The 19,250-nt window shown below is 36.7% G+C and overlaps 1 protein-coding gene across 2 annotated transcripts in view; it reads right to left on the bottom strand.

The window, feature by feature from the left end:
• Positions 1-2,408: 2,408 nt before the first annotated feature.
• The window catches only part of LOC139136179 (mannan-binding lectin serine protease 1-like), a 75,313-nt gene continuing 58,471 nt past the window's right edge, over positions 2,409-19,250 (bottom strand). The window contains exons 6-12 of one of the 2 annotated variants that reach the window (XM_070703929.1): positions 18,474-18,633; positions 16,621-17,857; positions 15,041-15,198; positions 10,683-10,859; positions 9,591-9,895; positions 8,889-9,212; positions 4,651-5,372 (exon numbers count right to left, since the gene is read on the bottom strand). In XM_070703929.1, coding sequence (XP_070560030.1) covers positions 8,991-9,212; positions 9,591-9,895; positions 10,683-10,859; positions 15,041-15,086 — 750 coding nt within the window. In that variant the 5' untranslated portion in view covers positions 15,087-15,198; positions 16,621-17,857; positions 18,474-18,633 and the 3' untranslated portion in view covers positions 4,651-5,372; positions 8,889-8,990. Of the gene's footprint in view, positions 2,840-4,350; positions 5,373-8,888; positions 9,213-9,590; positions 9,896-10,682; positions 10,860-15,040; positions 15,199-16,620; positions 17,858-18,473; positions 18,634-19,250 lie in introns of those variants that run through there. The other variant, XM_070703928.1, reaches the window with a different exon arrangement.

Here is a 19,250-nt window from a genome sequence, read left to right as displayed (position 1 = left end):
ATTTTGCAAATTAAATCAACATTACTTCACCATCCAATTATCCCAAATTAGTTCCAATCGTGTTTGAGGTCAAATACCCAAAATTGACACTGGTTTTGAATATCAACAAATAACATGTGCAAGACGCTGGACGTTTGTCAATTTACAACGTTTCGTTTGATACTGGAACATGTTACATGAGTACATCTGCCACCGTGATATTTTACAACTATTCTAACTACCATTGTGGATGACTGGTGTTTTATAAATAACATACTTTTCAGAAGACAAAAGGCAACATTGAATCATTTTGCAGACTGTTTCGCTGTCTGAATGTTTTCATCATTTCAAACCTTCCATTACCGATTCTGCAGCTTGGAACTCACAATTTTTTGTCTAAAATTATATACAGTGTACCTATCACTTTTAAATCGGTACGCTGAAATGTTTCACAAAGTCCAAAACTTGAATGCATTAGAATGTTTCCACACAGTCTTTTCAACCATCTCAAGACCAAATATCTCTGCACAAGGTTCGTGTGGAATATCACCTGCTTAGTAGTTCTTTTTGACGTGGTGAGTACATCTTGGGATTTTGTATTTGAGACATTTGAAGTTGCCTCTATTGTAGTGACATTATCTGACATTGCTACTTTTCATGGCTTATATATTATGTCAACCTTTCACCCATTATCTTCTGCGTGACCAATATTGATGAATACAAATTATTAAACCAATCCGTCACGTCAGGCCAAAAAAGAGAAATGTTTCTGGTCAGGCCTTTCTTTAAAAAATGGTGCGGAGACGCGGATTTTTTTTCCTCCTCCTCAAGGGGAGGAGGGTCAGTTAAAGCGCCATAGTGTAGCGGCTAATTTGCATAATCATTTGCATATCATTAATTTATATTTGCATATGGATGTAAGCTTGCACATGTACCCACACATACATGTACACTCACAACAAAATGCAATGGTAACACACAAGTATGCAGTTTGAACATCATGGAAACTCTTTATTACACTTAAATAAATCATCACAGTATTGTAATTACAATTGCAATTAAAACAGAAGATTCAGATTGAAACTTTGAGAGCACGAAATGGTTCATCTGATTGGAGTTTCATTAATACATATATTGCTAATAAAATTGTCAAAACTTGCCAACAAAGAGGAAAATTCACAAGTTTAAGCTTTACACAAATCAAATGTAATTGAGTTTTATATCATTTTTGAACGACAAACACAGCGAATAATTTTTCATCACGGGGATAGATTTCAACAAGCGCCCCTCTCCCCCCCCCCCTGCATAACTACTACTGCCACTGAACATCGTCGTTCGATTCTTGATTTTAAAAATACCACCAAGATGATCACAAGACATGAACTAAGTACGACTAGAATCACTCGAAAATCAGGTGTAAAATCTTTCAGAGAACGTGTCAGAGTGGAACCACACGCGACGCCAGGATCGATGTCAACACGTTATAAACACGTCGGCCAACATGGCCGCCGCCATATTGAAATTTATGCAATGTGAACTCGATCGCGATCGTGATCGTACTCGGACAAAACTCATCGTTGTAAAATCATAATCAACCTCACCAGTCAACTCTTGTTTCTTTTGCGGTCCATTTCGTTGATCAAAGCATGGGAATGTGATCAAAGGCCCCGCTTAATAAGTGCTACACCGCCTACCCCTGTGAACACTTGTCCGCGATGTATACTGAGTATCACGGTCCGAGGGACCGTGTGAGTATTAAAGGTCTTTGTTGGTCGTAATAGTCGTTCTGGAATGAAAATTTGTGAACAACCCAGCCGATTCTTCTATTGTTTTAACGTTCCCCTCAACACTTCCGGACAACTTATCTGATGCATACCATACTTCACACCTTCCACTCTTTCACCAGGTTTAAAGTTGCAGTGAGCGCTACGTTAAGTGTGTATAAGGAAATGCATGCAACAGCTGGTAGCTACGCAGAGCCTGTGAACTAAAGGATGGCGGGAATATTTTACATAAAGCGTAGCGGGGAGAATCAAAGCGTAGCGGGACCGTTATGGCCTGGGGAGAACACTGAGTTTTATAGTTTTATCAATATAGTAACATTTAAACTGTTCATGCAGTCACTGATCATGTGCCCAAATAATTTTCTCTTTCTCTTCAGCCGTTTTGGTTAGGTGTTATAGCACCGTCCGTGGAGGGACGGTGGTTATAGTAATCGGTAGGTAAGCTTAGTTTGCCACAGCCGCCGGCCACAAACCAGGAAAAAAAGGGTGACGTGCTGTTGTTCAAGTGACGCGCGCGCTGACCAGAAACATTTCTTTCTTTTTTGGGCCTGATCAAAAGTCGTTGCACAATTAAAATACCTACAATGTTAAAACAGAAGTGCAGCTGGGTGAGGTTGTATATTGTTATATATAACAGATGAGTTCGGGCGAACGGATAGCATTACTCATTCATCCTGAATGGTTTTATTGATAAAAGTATGGATACAATTCCTTAAGAAACTAACAATGGTAACTTTCATACATACATAAAATAATTTCATCTCTAAATAATTGATCCGTGATGCATAGTAATGGTAAATTCAACTCTAATGTAAGATATCCTTCATTAATGAATGATTTTTCAGATTGACCCAGATGTTAATTAATGTGCAGCTTTAATATTATCTTCAGAAAGTTATCGGGCAACCCACGTCATTTCACGAATGGTCTAAACAATAGGCCATTAAATGTCCGCCGGTTTAGCGATGTATATAATTAAATTTATAATTAAATTTGAACAAAAACATTCTTTGAAACATTGACCGTAATATCGCATAATGTTCCACAAATTAATCATGTAATAATAATAATGGGTTCTTAATAATATGACATCAAATCGATTCCAGCAATCATTATCATTCAAGGCAAATAAATTACCAGGTCCAATAAACAGTAAAAACAAACACACAAAGAAACATAAGATCACTGACAAAATCGGTAGTACAATCTTGAACCACTATATAAGTGGTGGTACCAGGTGTCCGGAATGGGTAAGCGTACCCTGCTAGCATGCTACACCCGTCAAGATTGAACTAGTGTGACAAAGTTATTGTACGGTAATTCAGCTATCTGCTAAATTACTGTTCTGAGTCAAAGTCGGGAATACTGTCTTTCATCATCTGAGTGACAGATTTGCCATATTTAGATATAAGATCTCCATATCTACCATAGAACTTCTTAAAAGATCTAACCAACCTACTTTGTGAAAATCCTTGTCTCACCAGCTTTAAGACTAATAAGCTCTGTCTCTCTTGAAAATCTCCATATGAATCACAAGCTCTACAGTATCTCAGTAGTTGTGAAATGTACACACCATAAGCTGGACTCGACGGAATATTACTGGTCAAGTAGGGAAAGTTAATGATTTCAAAATTAAAATCATCCCTTTATCATACAACTTGGTGTGTATTGCATTGTGTCTAATTTCAATAAATAGATCAAGATACGATGCTGAGTTCATGCTCTCCGTTGTTTCTTTAATTTCTAATTCATCTGGATATATGTGATGGAGGTAATTAGAAATTCCAGGATTGTTCAAACTGATGAGATCATCAATATATCTATAGGTATTATTAAAGGACTTTGCAACTCTTTAGATCCTGAACTATGAAGAGTCTGCATGAACTCAGCTTCATATGAATACAAAAATAAATCAGCAAGAAGTGGTGCACAGTTTGTACCCATAGGAATGCCTATAGTTTGCCTGAATGTCATACCGGCAAATGAGACATATATGTTGTCAATTAGGAAGTGTAGCATCTTAATTACTTCCGTATCAGTGTATTTGCATTTGGCATCACTGTTGTTACTAAAATAACCTGAATTGTGTTTGATGACAATGTAATCATACCTACGACTGCCATTCTTGTAAAAGAAGGCCTGCTTAACCAATGATGACAACCTAGTTTTAAGCTTGTTGTGTGGGATGGTGGTGTAAAGTGTAGAAAAATCAAATGTGCGGATTGAACCATACTTGCTTTTGTTGGTATCTAGAGTATGTAATAATTCTTTAGAATTTTTCAATATCCACATCTGATTAATCCCACTCGTTTCATAAACCTTGTCACAATATCGTACCAGACCAGATTTGATGGTTGACAAAATTGTGGTCAAGAGTTGTGACAAGCGTTTGGTTGTACATCTGCTGCAACCTGCTATAAAACGTTGCTTATATGGATTCTTATGGATTTTGGGAGTCCAATATAGTCGAGGTAGAACATTGTCATCATTTGATAGCTTGATGCCAAATGCATTCAAAACCGATGAATGATTATCAAATATTTCCTGTTGGACAGGCTTGATGGACAGTAGGTGGTATTACTGTCACCTGAATTAATGGATTCTTATATAGCGCAGATATCCATTGTAGTGGCCATGTAGTGGCCGTCTTGTCAGGGGTATTGCCAGAATTTGTCACAGATGGATTGAAAGAAACTAAGAGGGTCAAAGGTGAGAGAAATGCTCAACTACGTAACAGTTATTTACTTTATGAAGTAAGCCGGCTAGAAATGCTACTTTATGCCATCCAAATAAATGTCTCCAACCAATTGAAAAAAATACAAATGCACTACAATGAATTGAATTGTTTAAAACATATTAAGGCAAAACCGAGGCGAGACAAAAAGAGTGAAATAACGTCTGTTGTAGTTTTAAACTCTTGTTATTTACGGTAACGATAACTGAAACGATATATGGATACATTCTACTGCAATGAATGAAATAATCACTAAACTACTTGATCTTGTCACATGTTATAGTAAAACCGAGGAGAGACAAATTTAAAGAGTAAAATAACGTCTGTTGTAGTTTCAAACTCTGTATTATTACTACCATGACTGAAACGATATATGGATACATTCTACTGCAGTGAATGAAAGAATCACTAAACTACTTGAGCTTGTAAATCAATAAACACAACCAGTTGACTGACGTGTGATTCACTTTCTTACAGAGGAGATTATTGTATTGCGTCTAAAAGTTTCCGCGACCTTGAACACCATCTCGAAGTGTTATCACAAATACATTTTTAGTGCAAGATAAAGATACATCTGTAAAACAATATTCTAAATAATATTCTAAAATACGATACTAAAACGATTTCTAAAATGAAATCTTGAAGTGATCAGGGCTTTTCGATCATGGCTCTTTCATCTCATGGCTGTATATTCGTGATTTCCTGAATCCATGGCGTGAAGTTACTGACATTAACGTACACGCCATAAGAATCACGAACTGCACACTGCCCAGGACGCCCCCAAGAGACGATTCCGTACAGGTAATATCTTTGACTTCGTTCATCCTGAAGCATCAGTGGGCCGCCGCTGTCACCATCGCAGGAATCAAAGCGTCCTGGAAATAATGGATAATGTTTTCGACAATTAAAGACTCCGATATTGTATAATTAAAATTGATTAAAATACCTTAATCTTCAAAATAGTCACACACCTTTGTTAAACAAAAAGGTTTGACTTTTACTCCTTTTCATTTTAGACAAACCGTCTGGTAACGGTGTCCAAACGTAGCAATATGTGTGTAAAGAAAAGGTGATCATGACAGAGAAGACAAGAGTTACGAAAGCCGAATCATCTGAAATTTGAAACTGAATATTTTATGTGCTCCGAAAGAAATTGCTTGATTACATACAGGATAAATGTTATGTAACGAAATTATACGTAAGAAGCTTAGAAAAATTAGTCTAAAGGACGTTATAATATATTTTTATACGTTTATCACTGAATATCAAATCCTCTATGTCATGTAAAGAATGAAACTCGTCTCGTGTCTAAGGAAGCTTAAAATGTTGTTATAATACGCGACTGAAATAATCAAACATCCATGGCCAAAATTAAAACAAAAGAAGGGGCGGGCATTGTTAATACTAGGCGTCAACATTTACTTGACTCGCGCAGTAACAACCATTATGGAGACGATGTGTTACTTTACAGCGAAAACTGTAAGGGAAGGGAAGGAAAAACGAGCAACACTATATGTTTGGTTATTGTGTCTGTAATTCATAGTCCTTTCCGTTTCGATGTCCGTAAATCGAGGCGCAGCAGAGAAATTGTGGTCATTTTGTTACATCAACAATACTAATGCCAGTTACTTACGCTAGTTGTATCAATGTACATATCATGATAAATGGTTGATGTGATTCCGCAAACACACTTTGCCTTGCAGTATCGTCACCTTTAGATATAGGTAAAAGTTAAGCGATACTGCCACTGTTAGTTAAAAACAAGTTTCAAACAATTTTCAACAATATTTAAATCATGAAAAGCTAAATCTCGTCCGAATTTCAGCGTCCACAACGTAAAACTGATAAGTATTTGCGTGCATTGCTCGCTATTTTTATTATGAGCGTAGTGTTTATAATTTCATACATCATATCTTATTGTGTATAATAAGATATGATGAGATGTGATGTCATATGCATATCCTCTCAAGACGTAAGACATATTTACGCTCAGGTGGGTTTATTCGTCCTCTTTCATAAAATTCCGAGACATACGTACGGGTCGAAGTGATTCGTTCCAGACATAAATCGTAGGTCATATTAGTCCTGTTTCAAAATGATCTACGATTTCCTAAAAATATGTGCCGGTTACAGTGATCGGTGCTTGTGGTCCTACTCCACTTACAGTACGATGAGTGGTTTGACACTTTCTCTCAGGTCTCATTAGTATATAATATTCACCTCAAGGTACGGTGATTGGTTGCCATGAGACTTTGTGTCAACCTTAATCTGTAGTGTTTGCGCTGCCTTTTAATAGAGTGTTTTATTTGTTTGCTGGAAAACATTGTAGCAATCAATCATTCCTTATGTATGCAACAGGTAGCTCCTTCGATCACAACGGACAAAGACAAGTACAGAAAGCTGAGGTCACCTCAGTACATTCACTTGTTCAGATTGTGCATATTTATTAAGTCTGTACACTCGTACCGAATCAACCTTAAGTGATATAAATTTGTTCTTAGCTTAAATATTCTAAAGAGTGCACATTTGCTGTGACCAGTCATAACATCTCAATATTTATCAGTAAAGTTTGTGAACATATTGTCATGGCAATCCCTACAGACAAAGACGTATGTTACTGGCCTAAGACAGGAATATATTGAAGTCTGCACAATAAAACCAGGCAAGACACTCATTGGCTAATATTGATCACGTGTTCCCCCCCCCCAGAAAAAAAACCCCAACCCCCAAAACCACTTAATGGTAACCGAAACAGACAGAACTGGTCGGGCGCTGTAGTAGTAGAACAACTCTCGGTAGAATTTGTGTGATTTGTACTACATTCGACGAAAGGCGACTTCAATAAACCGACGATCATGTGTTTATTGTTCACTCAACTTATTCTGATCTAAGTGACTGAAAATGGCAGCAACCAAGTGTGGGAGCATTGGGTGTTCATCATGAGGGGAACTATTTTAAGTAATCTAGACGATTAACGCGAGTCAGGGCTTCGATAGACCTTTTTTGGGAAGCAAGAATTTGGGTCAGCGCTACCGACATTTCCAAAGTTTAAACATGGTGAAGAAATCTGTTTAAATATTATGTAACATTTCTAATGCAATATGACAGATCGTTTTTAATTTCCCAGCTATTCGATCTAAGCCAATAGCATACCTTGTATTATACTTTACCAGCTCGCGATTGCAAATACAAACGCCCTGATATTGGTGTGAAACCAGAGAGACATTTGGCATATTCACGATGTACCACGCTTGGCGCTTTACTGTTGACTCGTTTTTAGCCTTGGACCCGTTACTGGATGTCAGGCGACCGGCGAGTTTTTTTACGTTCGCTGCTTTTTATGTCGGGAACACAAAATTGTAAATCATCCGATTTCTTGGTTTCTCTGTTCTCCCAATGTCAAGATTTAAAAAAAAGCTAAGTCCTCTCTGGCTAGGTCAAATATTTTGAATTTCTCACAATACGGTCTTTAAATGGCACACAACAAAAGGACAATATTGTATGGCAATAAGGCTCTTACATTTTGAGTAACAGGCATTTTAATTTGCTAATTATTTTTTAAATCACTTTTTTAGTGTCAGGCTTTCAACCCATGCCATTTTAAAATAATGATAGCTAATGCAAAGTAAAATAGTCGTTCTTTCTCTACACATACTCTTGTTTCAAGTTAAAGTTTACATTTAAGAAAATAGTATTAAGTTTATGACTTAAATTAAGTTTATCAATAATACCAAATTTGAGTTTTTTTAACCTAAATATAAACCCCCATCATCCTTCGAGAAAACTATTGCTACCATACTAAACTTTAGATTCTCTGCTTTTTGAAAATATATAGTATGGGGGGGGGGTGTCCTTGTCATCTTAGATGAGAAATATTCCTTTGAAAATAACTGTATCGGCAACGTGCAGCTTCAACGCGACCTTTAGGTGGACATTACATAGTAATGAACCCTAAGAGAAAATGTCCAGCCAATTAGTGTCCGTAAGTGGACCTTACAGAACCACAAACACCTATGTCTCGGATCTTATGAAACAGAAAGACTGAAACAGGACCACTGAGACGTGCTGAAGACGACATAACGAAAGGTCAGCTTCAGATATTTCTCAATTCTTAAGTATTTTATTCGACGAAGAAAGCTTTTCAATCACTTTTTGCTTTGCACATAGGTTGATCGTACATTATTAAACTTACTAATTCTTCGAACTCTGATCCCTGCCAAACAACGACATCATGCGGCGATGTAAACCCCTAATTCCTCGGGGTTCATAAACAGTTTTAAATCAACAATGGCAGAGGGTAAAACAAATTAATAGATGACGTCAGGATCCTTTAGAAAAGAAAGATAATATGCATATTATCCGAGATAATATGCATCTTAAACATACTTTACCTGTTTGATACCCGGCGCAAAACATGTTATCGGTTACCACGTAAGAACGATTATAAGCTTTAACACATGTTTGCTGACTCACTATCGGTACGTAAGTCTCTCTTAACACATCCGACGGCCTTCCATTGAAGTCCTCCCCCATCCTACAACCACTGCCGAATCTCCTTGGTCTGCTATACCATTGTCTGTATCGTTCAGTGGTAGACAGACTGGTCGTATGTATTTAGTGAATGCTACAGGTATATCCAACTTCAAGAGTGCTATATCTGCGTCAAATGTCTTGAGATCGTTAAGTGGGGAAATGATGATCTCCACTACATTCCTCTGTTGGAGACAAGTGGAATGAATTATCCAGAAAAAATAAATTATGAAGACGTCAATAGGATATGCTACTTAGGTAACCTTATCCACTGTAAATGAGTAATATTATAGTGGGCATTTCATACAGTACGGCTGACATTCTCATAACTTGAGTGTAATGAATTAAGAGCAGATGTTTGAAAGCAAGATAAGAAATTTCAAATGCACGACGGAAGGAATCATCTTTACTGAAGATGCGACTGTTTGACAAAGAATATTTCCGTTTTTTTTTTATAATATGATTTTAACACAGGAACTTTGTTATATTATACATAACAGTAAGTCGTGCAGTCGTACAAATTGCAGAAAAATGGTAACATTATAACATCAAAGTTGTCTTACGTATTGTACATAATCACGCTGACGTGAACGTCTGTGAAGACCCAGTGTCACATTAAATGACGCAAGAGATAGAGTGTGTCCAAAAGTCCTGGAATTTATCTCAAGATTGACGACACAGTGTGCTGCTGTTACAACCCATTCCTTGTTCAGTAGAGTTCCACCGCAGATTGCATTTCGATTGCCTAGGCCTACAGAGTGAATTGACAGGAAAGCCATCCATGGCCACGAACCTCGTACGACGCTACGTCCACCGAATATGCGATAAGGAGATATCGATCTTGGTGTTACGATAGGTGTACCACAGACTGAAAAAAAGTTGTCAAATGTTATAAAACTTTCTTTTCAAGATTTGTTGTAAATCGACTAACAAGCAAATCTCTTTGCCAGCCCCCAAGGTGGGTTCGCTTTCAGGCAAAAGGAATCGAAAGATTTTTTTTGAAATATTGTAGGGGTGTGAAGGAAGGTAGTTCAACATAGTATTACGTCTATTTATCTTATTAATGCGGTATTGTGGATAATTTAGCTAATGTGCTGTCTGCTTTTATGGGAACACCATGATTAGGATTCTATTCAATACACCCACCTTCTAAAGCGCACAAAAGCAGCACTACCAATGGACAAAGAGACGAAGAAACAAGACACGCAGATTCTTAAGTAGTGCGGGTGATGACCAGAAACAAATATATGTTTTCGCCTGACTTTGAATTTCTCGACCAAAAGAACACAGCATTTTCTGTCGCAAAGCTAAGGCTGAATGCAATATTTCAAGAGAGTATCAAACGTTATGAAATAACTTGCACTCGGAAAACGCTAGTCGCTTCTCCTTAGTTTGAACCATGCAAACGAACTAACAATGTTCAATCTAAAGTAATGTGGTAGGGACACATTATTTTTAAATTAGAGTTTAAGTATTTATTGGCTACTTTCAGATTTTTGGAAAAGAGACACGTGAATTAAAAGATCGTATATGAGCTACCATAAACGATATTAATGTTATTTGTTTTCATTTTTTTTTTCAAGATCATGATACCTGTGACAAACGTACCTCACACGTATATATAAGAGCCATATTCTGAATCCTGCTTTACTCACCTGGTTCACAAAGTGGTTTTGTTCCGGACCAGGTGGCATTAGCCTGGCACATGCGCACATTTTGTCCGAGCAGCTTGTAGAAGGCGTTGCAGGAATAAAGTATTGTATTTGGGTATGTGAAGTTATCATTTGTAAAGTTACCATTATCGATTTCTTCTGGTCGACCGCAGTCAACACCTGTACATGAGATAACAATAAAATAGTTGATGGAATTTGAAGATCTAGATGTTGAAATACCAAATGTTGAACACGTCTGCATAAACTAATGAGGCTAGGGTTAATGTTACAGTAAACAAAGTTTTTTTTCCTCGCTAAATAGAGAGTAGTATTTTACAGATAGTAACTTAAATGCAAGTACGATACTAACTTCTCACAGTGAGTTGGCTCTGTTTCTCATGAGGCTGATTAAATTGGAAAAAAATATTGTCTATAGTTCAACTTGAAGTGTATCTCGAAATGAATGCTTTTCGTTTTTTGTTGCTAGCATAATCATGAAAGGTAAATTTCATAAACTATCAAGTCGAGAAATAAATACTATAGTCCTTGTACTGCTCAATTGCTGCGTTCTTGTGGTAACTAACATGTGTTGCCTTAAATTATTTCTCGCCGTTCTCGTAGCAATAGATATTCTGGTGAAGTGCATTAGAACAATTAATACAATTATATGAACTTGAAAATTACATAGCGATAAAGGCTTGTTCCTTCGATGTCACAACATTGATCAATAAAGATAGTGACAGTTTGTTTAATATTTTGTTCCTATGTATTAAGTTCGCACACCAGTGTGTGGTCATCAAATTAACTTATTACGTTTTATCCTAAGTTATTTAATGCCCGATGATTGTTGAAGATTTGTCGCTTCCGTGAAACACAGCTCTAAGATAAACGTTGTTTGATCTTTTTCGAATACTGAACTGACCGTAATTGCTACAGAGGTTTTGAAGCTCTACCTATCGCAACTGAGAATGACATCACTAACAAAAAATTGATTTATAATGAGATTGAATCTTAGAATTAAATAACTAAAGCGCAGTAAAATGTCATTTGACGTTATACACCAAACAGTTTGGTGGTACTCGATTGAGTTTTAACGCTGATGCTGCTAGCAATACTTACATCTTAATCATTTTATGTACAACTCTCATCCTTAACTTGATCTTTTCATCCTATTAATTTGTTTTGGTTTTGCGGGGACACACTTCATTGTTTGATGACGTGCAATAAAACATTGTATTTTATCAAGTACGAAAATTAGAAATTATTCCCCGATAGTTTTCTTCGTTAAGCGAAAGAAAATGCGAGTGACATAATGACCGTGTCACCAGGAGGAGACAATTGGTGCCACGGTTATTACTTCGCGACTATTTTCCAAGCTTAATGTAAAAAATATCAGGCGAATAATACATCTATCACATGCACAAGCCAAGTATTCGTTATAATTTGCAGAATACGAGAAGTTTTCCATAACGATTCCGCGTTTAAAATTTTAAACTACTTTAGAAATCATATCAATACGCCGTTGGCGACTTGTCAATCATTTCTAGTTGTCCGTCGCTTGTGCGAGGAAATACGCGCTCACTTTCGTGTACGCAGCAGCTGACGTAGAAAGCCAATGATCTTTCGGTCTACACGTACCTTCCGCAAAGTTATACACGATTTCAGAGATAGAATGGGCCTAGAAATTTACCTCAGAAGAAGTTACGTTACTTTTCGAGGACAAAATTCGATTGAATCTCAACGGCGCAAACACTGTAACGTCGCGACCGACCCTAATTACTTTCGGAATCGACAGTGATGAAACCAGCTTCGTGTTCATTGTTTCTACAAATAATCCATTTAATTTCCACTAGAGGCGTTACACAAGACTTGTGTTTTCATTCTTCGGATTATTATTGTTATAGTGTACGGAAATATTCATGTCATTGAATGGCTTTGGAGGCATTGGACACCATATTTAGCCCCACATTGGAATGGAAGCCAAGTCTACCACATGAAAGTACCCTCTACGTCAAATTTTCAGACTGCGGTGGGGTCTATACGAATACGAACCCAAAAACAAAGCGCAGGGATTCAAAATTTGCCAAGTGGATATATTTTGTGTGACTTTAATCATTATTACTAATTGTTACAACATTGTCACATCACAGACATTTTAATTGTGGAATAAATACCGGCCGTCATGTTATTTATTTACATTGATGAGCACCTCAAAGATCGTCGTAAAAGGTCCGACGCAGCAAAATTGATGAAATAGACGAGGTTGTCGTGATGAAATACGACCAGAGTATAAATCCCGGTACGGTATTTTTTGTTCAGATACGACAGATTTGGCTTGTGCATGTGATAATGTAGACTATCTCTTGCGAGCATGTAGTCTCGTTTTGATAATCACCTTCATTCATTTTATGTAACGTAACGCAAAGATCACACTCGTGGAAAATGGTGTTATATCTTGCGATATCTGTTTCTAAAACACTTGATCATCTTGAGACTAAGACAGTTACAGATTAATAAATCATCTCATAGATGTGTGCTGCGATAGGAATTACGTGGTTTCAACCAAAAACAGCCTTGTAAGCTTATACTGTTTGAGTAACTGTTGTGGTAAACATTTGATCTCATCTATTACATTTTTCCGATTTTGCAAAATTCAAAGACCGTAGATTCATATCGTTGGAGTTATGCCACTATCTTCATATTGATGTCGAGTGAAGAAAAAACAAAAATATTATCAACATAAGGTCAGTGGCAAATTTGAGTAAAGCCAAATAAGGTTACAGTGTTTTACCACAAGCTATAAGGTGTTCGGTATGTCTAACAATATTTTTATCAGTATTTCAGTAAGGTTCATGTTCCTTCCATAAAGCGTAGTGAAATGGCTGGAGTAAAGGTTTCAACACAATGCTTATTTGTGTGACAGCTATTTCATTTGTCAACAAAATGTAGACAATATTTGCAGTGCCGTAGCTGAAAAAATGAGGAAAATATCCAGAGTGAAGATATTTCGTATCTATCTATACTTCCGTTGGATATAAAGATTACAAACGTTTTCAGTTTTCATACAAAAGACTAATCGGCTTATGTAATGTTTTCATGGTATATTCACGTTCATGTTTTAGTATTTGTGGTTTGATTATTCCGTCTTCGAATAAAATGGTAACCCGTTCCGTAGTACTTAAGAAAGCATTGACCAGATGGGTCTGTAAGGTTCATATAAGGTAGGGCTCACATATCTATTGACAATTCTTACAAGTGACGCACGATGTAATTGGCGGTAAAATAGTTTCCATAACTAAACATTGCCAATAATGAACGAAGGCTTAATTTGTAGAGAGTATCAAACAACAGTGCACATGTATACATGTATCGCCCTTTTTAAGATCACTTTATAACGTTATAACGTATATATTTGAATCAGATACAGATCGATAAAACGCTATTTTGATACAAATTTACACTGGTTGCGTTGAACCGTTGGCAATACTGGAACTCGTCATAATCTCTAAATTGAGAAGTTGCCAACACTGTCAGGAGTAATTATCATTTAGGCGGTAATATTAGTCGATCACAAAAAAAATTTTCTAAAAAAGAACATTGTACAGAGAAGGAGGTCAGGCGAAGTCAACCAACAACACCAGATCAGCACAAACGAGGCTTGCAAATGATGTGTTCTGAACAGCAAGCTGGATGTGTGGTGGTGTCGTGACTAATCGTGAATTTCTAATCGACAATATTTATACTTTTGTCTGAGTTAATTTCTTTGTTATTGACTTATTTTACCGCGTAGATAATAATTACGCCCGACAGTGTTGGAAACACTCTATGTCTTGTTCCCGTATTGCCAACGCAAACCAATGTATTGGTCAATGTATACATAAACATAATATGTAAATAAATCATTGTACTGTATGACAAAAAATACTAGCTTACTTTGCACATTATGTTTACTGCTTTTAATGGGGTTAACTTGTCTTTGTAATATCGCTAAGATTTATGGCTCTTGATACGTTATTGAAGTAGTACCGTTTTCTTGTCTCACATTCTATATTTTATTGATTAGACACGCACTCGTATTGTATGCATAAACGACAAGTCGTTGATTCCATGACAAATCGTACATCTAGAAGATATAACAATGAAGTTGATTTATGTTCTGAAAAGAGCAGAGTTTTTTGCCTTGTTGCAAACCATCAAATGCCTTTGCTATTTATTCACTTTTGCCTGTGGTTTTGAGATGGAAGGATATCACAGGTTTAAACGCGCTTAAACGTTATAAGGCAATATAATGCGAGGCAAAAGTTTAATAGTTTCACACGAAAGATTTATTAGTGACGAAACTATGCTCGTTTTAGACATACCTTGAACGTAATACCTTGCGATAAAATTATCTGAGCTGCCCTCCATCCTGAATCGTACTTTAACTTCATGACGTTGGCAGAGGACTGAATTGCTGCTGGTAAGTTATTGATGCTATTTCTCCACACAAATCATCGAGAACACGCATTCCTTCCGAAATCTGGCAAGTCAAGCAAGGATAAATGACTTTTAATGTGACAGATGAACCAAAATTTGATATGGGACCTTAAATTTGAAAAACCGAAATGCACATGCATTTTTTCTTTAATTAGAGTAACGCATACGTAGACATGTACATGTCATGCTATATGTACAATTAGATTCTATCATGAATTATAAACAAGATTACGGATGACATCAGATGACGCTGCAGCATTCAAGAAAAGCTGACCTGCTGCAAAAGTAATAACGATTGCATGATCTGACGGTTTTTAGGCTGTATGAGAGAGAGAGAGAGAGAGAGAGAGAGAGAGAGAGAGAGAGAGAGAGAGGAGAGAGAGAGAGAGAGAGAGAGAGAGATGATAATACACAAAAGTGACACGTTCTCCTTGATTAAAATCAGAAACAAGAATATCCTCAGGCGTCGGTGTCAGAAGTTCAGTCGAAAACTGTAAAAATATGATTAACACGATTGGATTTAATTCGGGATAATTGGATGTTCATATTTTTCAAATTTCTCAAACGTGTTAGGTGCCGTGTAGCTGAATGTTCCAATATTACAAGTTACTCATAAAAACAAAAGTGTAATGTAAAAAGAAAAGCAGATGAGATTACATTTGTAGATTCATTCGGCATTACTTCACCATCCAATTATTCCAAATTAGTTCCAATCGTGTTGATTGAAATCAAATCCTCCACAAACCAAAATGTTGTGTTTCTAATACTCGCAATAAATCCTTGCTGGGTATAATCACAATTTGAAATGTTAACATTCAAAGGGTCACACATATATGTATGTACTGTACAGTCCTAAAATGTTAATGTGTCCCCTCAGTCTTGCTAGGAGATTGGCTAATATTAGAAATAGATACATACTCAAATATTTCTGGTTTTTTGCATAGTTGTTCAATGGCCGATTTTATGATCTTAAAAAGTAAACAAACATAAAACAAAGAAATACGTCGCCGTATCATGTTCAAAATAGATTTAATATGGAAAGGAAAACCAATATTTTCTGGCCTAGAGAATACTTAAAAATTAGATTGCTCGGCTTCGGAAGATGGCTTTGACTATAGCCTATGACCCAAGAAAACAAATGTTTTTCGGTACCTTTCTTTCGAATATAGCGCTCGTTTGGCGCTTGTGACTTGGACTGACCAGAATTCTTTATTAATGGTATTATTTGAAATTTATACGATGACTTCTGATAATTTAATTTAAGACGTATTAATTCACTTGAGTTACAACAATGAAAGCATGTCATTGTGGGTTCAACACGGAGGGTAAATCTCTTATCATTGCTTAATGTTTCTTATAGACTGGAAGTCTACGCTTATGCACCTGGTAATCAATCATCAGACATTTCTTTTTTTGTGAGTGTAATGTGAACGTACAACTATATTTCGATTATTGTCGTCCTTACCTCCAAGCTCCTATAACAGTCCGGTTTCTCAGTACGTAATTTACCGACTGCAAAGTGGTTGAATTCCAGATGGATGAGTCGTACCCAATTTCTACCACGATTTCCCATTCCATCTCGTAACCGAAGGATATGTGTGGTGGAAGACGGATAACACCGGTACCTGTATTCATCACTCTATAAGGAGCTTGGAACAGAAAACACATAAACATCCGGTTATAGAACGGATATCTCCTTGGCAGATATTTACCAGTCTGCAACTCAAAGCAAATTTTATTTTTAATTTTAATTTATCAATTCTGCTGGAGTATCTGACAGACAGATTGGCTGGCTGACTGACGATCGAGCAAACATAAGAACGAATTAGATAGTTTGTTAACTATCAACCAACCAAACCAACCAACCAATCATTTAACTAGCTAGCTGACTAAATAACACAATTACTTACTATTAAACCTAGCAACCAACCTTCTACTTCACCAACAGACGGCCGGCGACCCGGCCGGATGCCAGCTGGCTGGATGGTTGGCTGGCTGGCTGGCTAGCTAGCTTGCTAGCCGGCGTGCTAGCTAGCTAACTCACGCACTCACTCACTCACTCACTCACTCACTCACTCACTCACTCTCTCACTAACTTACTAGCGCACACACACATACACACACACTCTGATGAACATTGCTTTGAACTTTCCTTCCATAAAATAAGGACGGTATAATAATTCTCTTCAGTCTTTAGTTGTTTTCTTAAGTCAAGTACGTGTGCGCCTCTTGTACAAGCATTGAAACTTTCCATGGAAAATGGTTTCATGCAATTCACTTTAGCACGAACACATTTTTTGAGGTGAAGGTAACCAGTCTCTAATGATTTTGGATTTTGCAAGTCTGCTTGGAGTATATCGGGGTCGGAGCTCTATGAGGGTCAAATGTTTACTCCTAAAGCACACTACATATATATTTTTTTGTGAAAAGTAAAGGTATTTTATAGTTAGAACCATTTCTTACATGAATTAAGAAAATGAATATGAGTCGTATTTATATTTCCAACGTCTACTTACGATAGCAATGCGGTTGAACACCTGTCCATTTCCCGTCTTCGGTGCACAGTCTAGTCATTGACCCATCCATGTAGTATCCATCATCACACTTGAACCAAACAAACTGATCGTACGTAGAATTACGGCCAATAATCCGACCGTTCACAGGTGCCTGTAGAGATTTGCATCTCGGTGATGAAGAAGGATCTGAATATATATATTATTACTGCATAAAACATTTTTTTCGTTTTAAAAAACTGTCCTTTATTTTCGTGTTTGCTTTTAAATGCCCCTTTTATAATAGTTGTAACTTTGGTTTTGATACTTTTTCTGGAGAATATCACCGCGTTTCATACTTGCTACGACTTGACTCTCTGAAATGTTCTAAGATTTACTCAACGACTTTGCTCACATTTGTGTTTATACAGACGTTATACAAATAAATAGTAACACTATCGTATGAAAGAGTTCGGTAATCATCTAATATAAAACTTATTTTAACCTCGTTTTTAAAATTAGAAGAAAAGCCTACACATTAATCATTTGTGTATTGTGCAATATTTATATCTACGTGCGTGGGAAAATGTTATAAAATGGATTATATTTCGCGAAAAAATGAAAATGAGCATTCTCTGTATGACGTTGTCACAAACAGCTGGAAGTGGTATATACAGGCATCCGATAAAGACAATGTATCAAAATTCTATGTGATAATTTGACATTGTATTCTTGAAAAAAAGATTGAATGGGTTTAGATTGGCTGAAATGAGATTAGGATTGCTGTTTAAGTAACAAGATATAAAAGTCTATAAGGTTCATCTACCTGTAATGTCGTATCTTGCCTGCACTTGCACGCCGTTTGAATAACTATCACCTACATATCGTATTGTCATGACGTTACTTGTTGAGTAAATGATTGTTGGAAGATTTGATACGTTTTCATCTCCACAGAAAGGTCCGAATTCTTCATTACCAGTGTAAATCTGATGGATGAGGGCATCATGATCAAAGAAAAATCCATATAAAGTCAAATGTTAACATAACGATGAACTAGATATATTATTCAACAAAATGATTCATTGATACTTTGCGACATATCATCGAACAATGATTCAGAAATGATGTAATCGTTACGTGCAGATGACATCACTGTGTCTGCCAAAAATAAACACATAGACACGATAAACATATCAGCATCTTCGTTCTGATAGATACCCCCTACACTAGTTATCATTTGCCATGATGACCCTTCCCTTGTTGACCTTCAGGTTTCAAAGTCTTCTTCAGAAAGTATACTTTCATCCGCTACATGCTTAATCTGGTTTTGTTTACTTTTCTATGTTAATTTCATAATTTCATAGAATGGGGTTTCAATGCACCATATAATAATGAACTCCATTTCACCAAAATGAAGTGTGTTAGTGAACATTTATAAGTTAATTTGAGAGATTAATTTACGTGTTCATGCATTTGAGAAAAGAAGACAAACATGTCAAAAGCAGAAGTTCTCATACATTCGCCTTGGCTGGATGTTGTTGATTTGAATTTCAAACAAGTGGCATTCGTGTGGCGTTTTCTTAGTTTGCGCTACGTTCATCCG

Source organism: Ptychodera flava, chromosome 7 (genome assembly GCF_041260155.1).
Source record: "Ptychodera flava strain L36383 chromosome 7, AS_Pfla_20210202, whole genome shotgun sequence".
Classification (NCBI taxonomy): Eukaryota; Metazoa; Hemichordata; class Enteropneusta; family Ptychoderidae; genus Ptychodera; species Ptychodera flava.
This window is presented reverse-complemented; position numbering and strand designations above follow the sequence as displayed.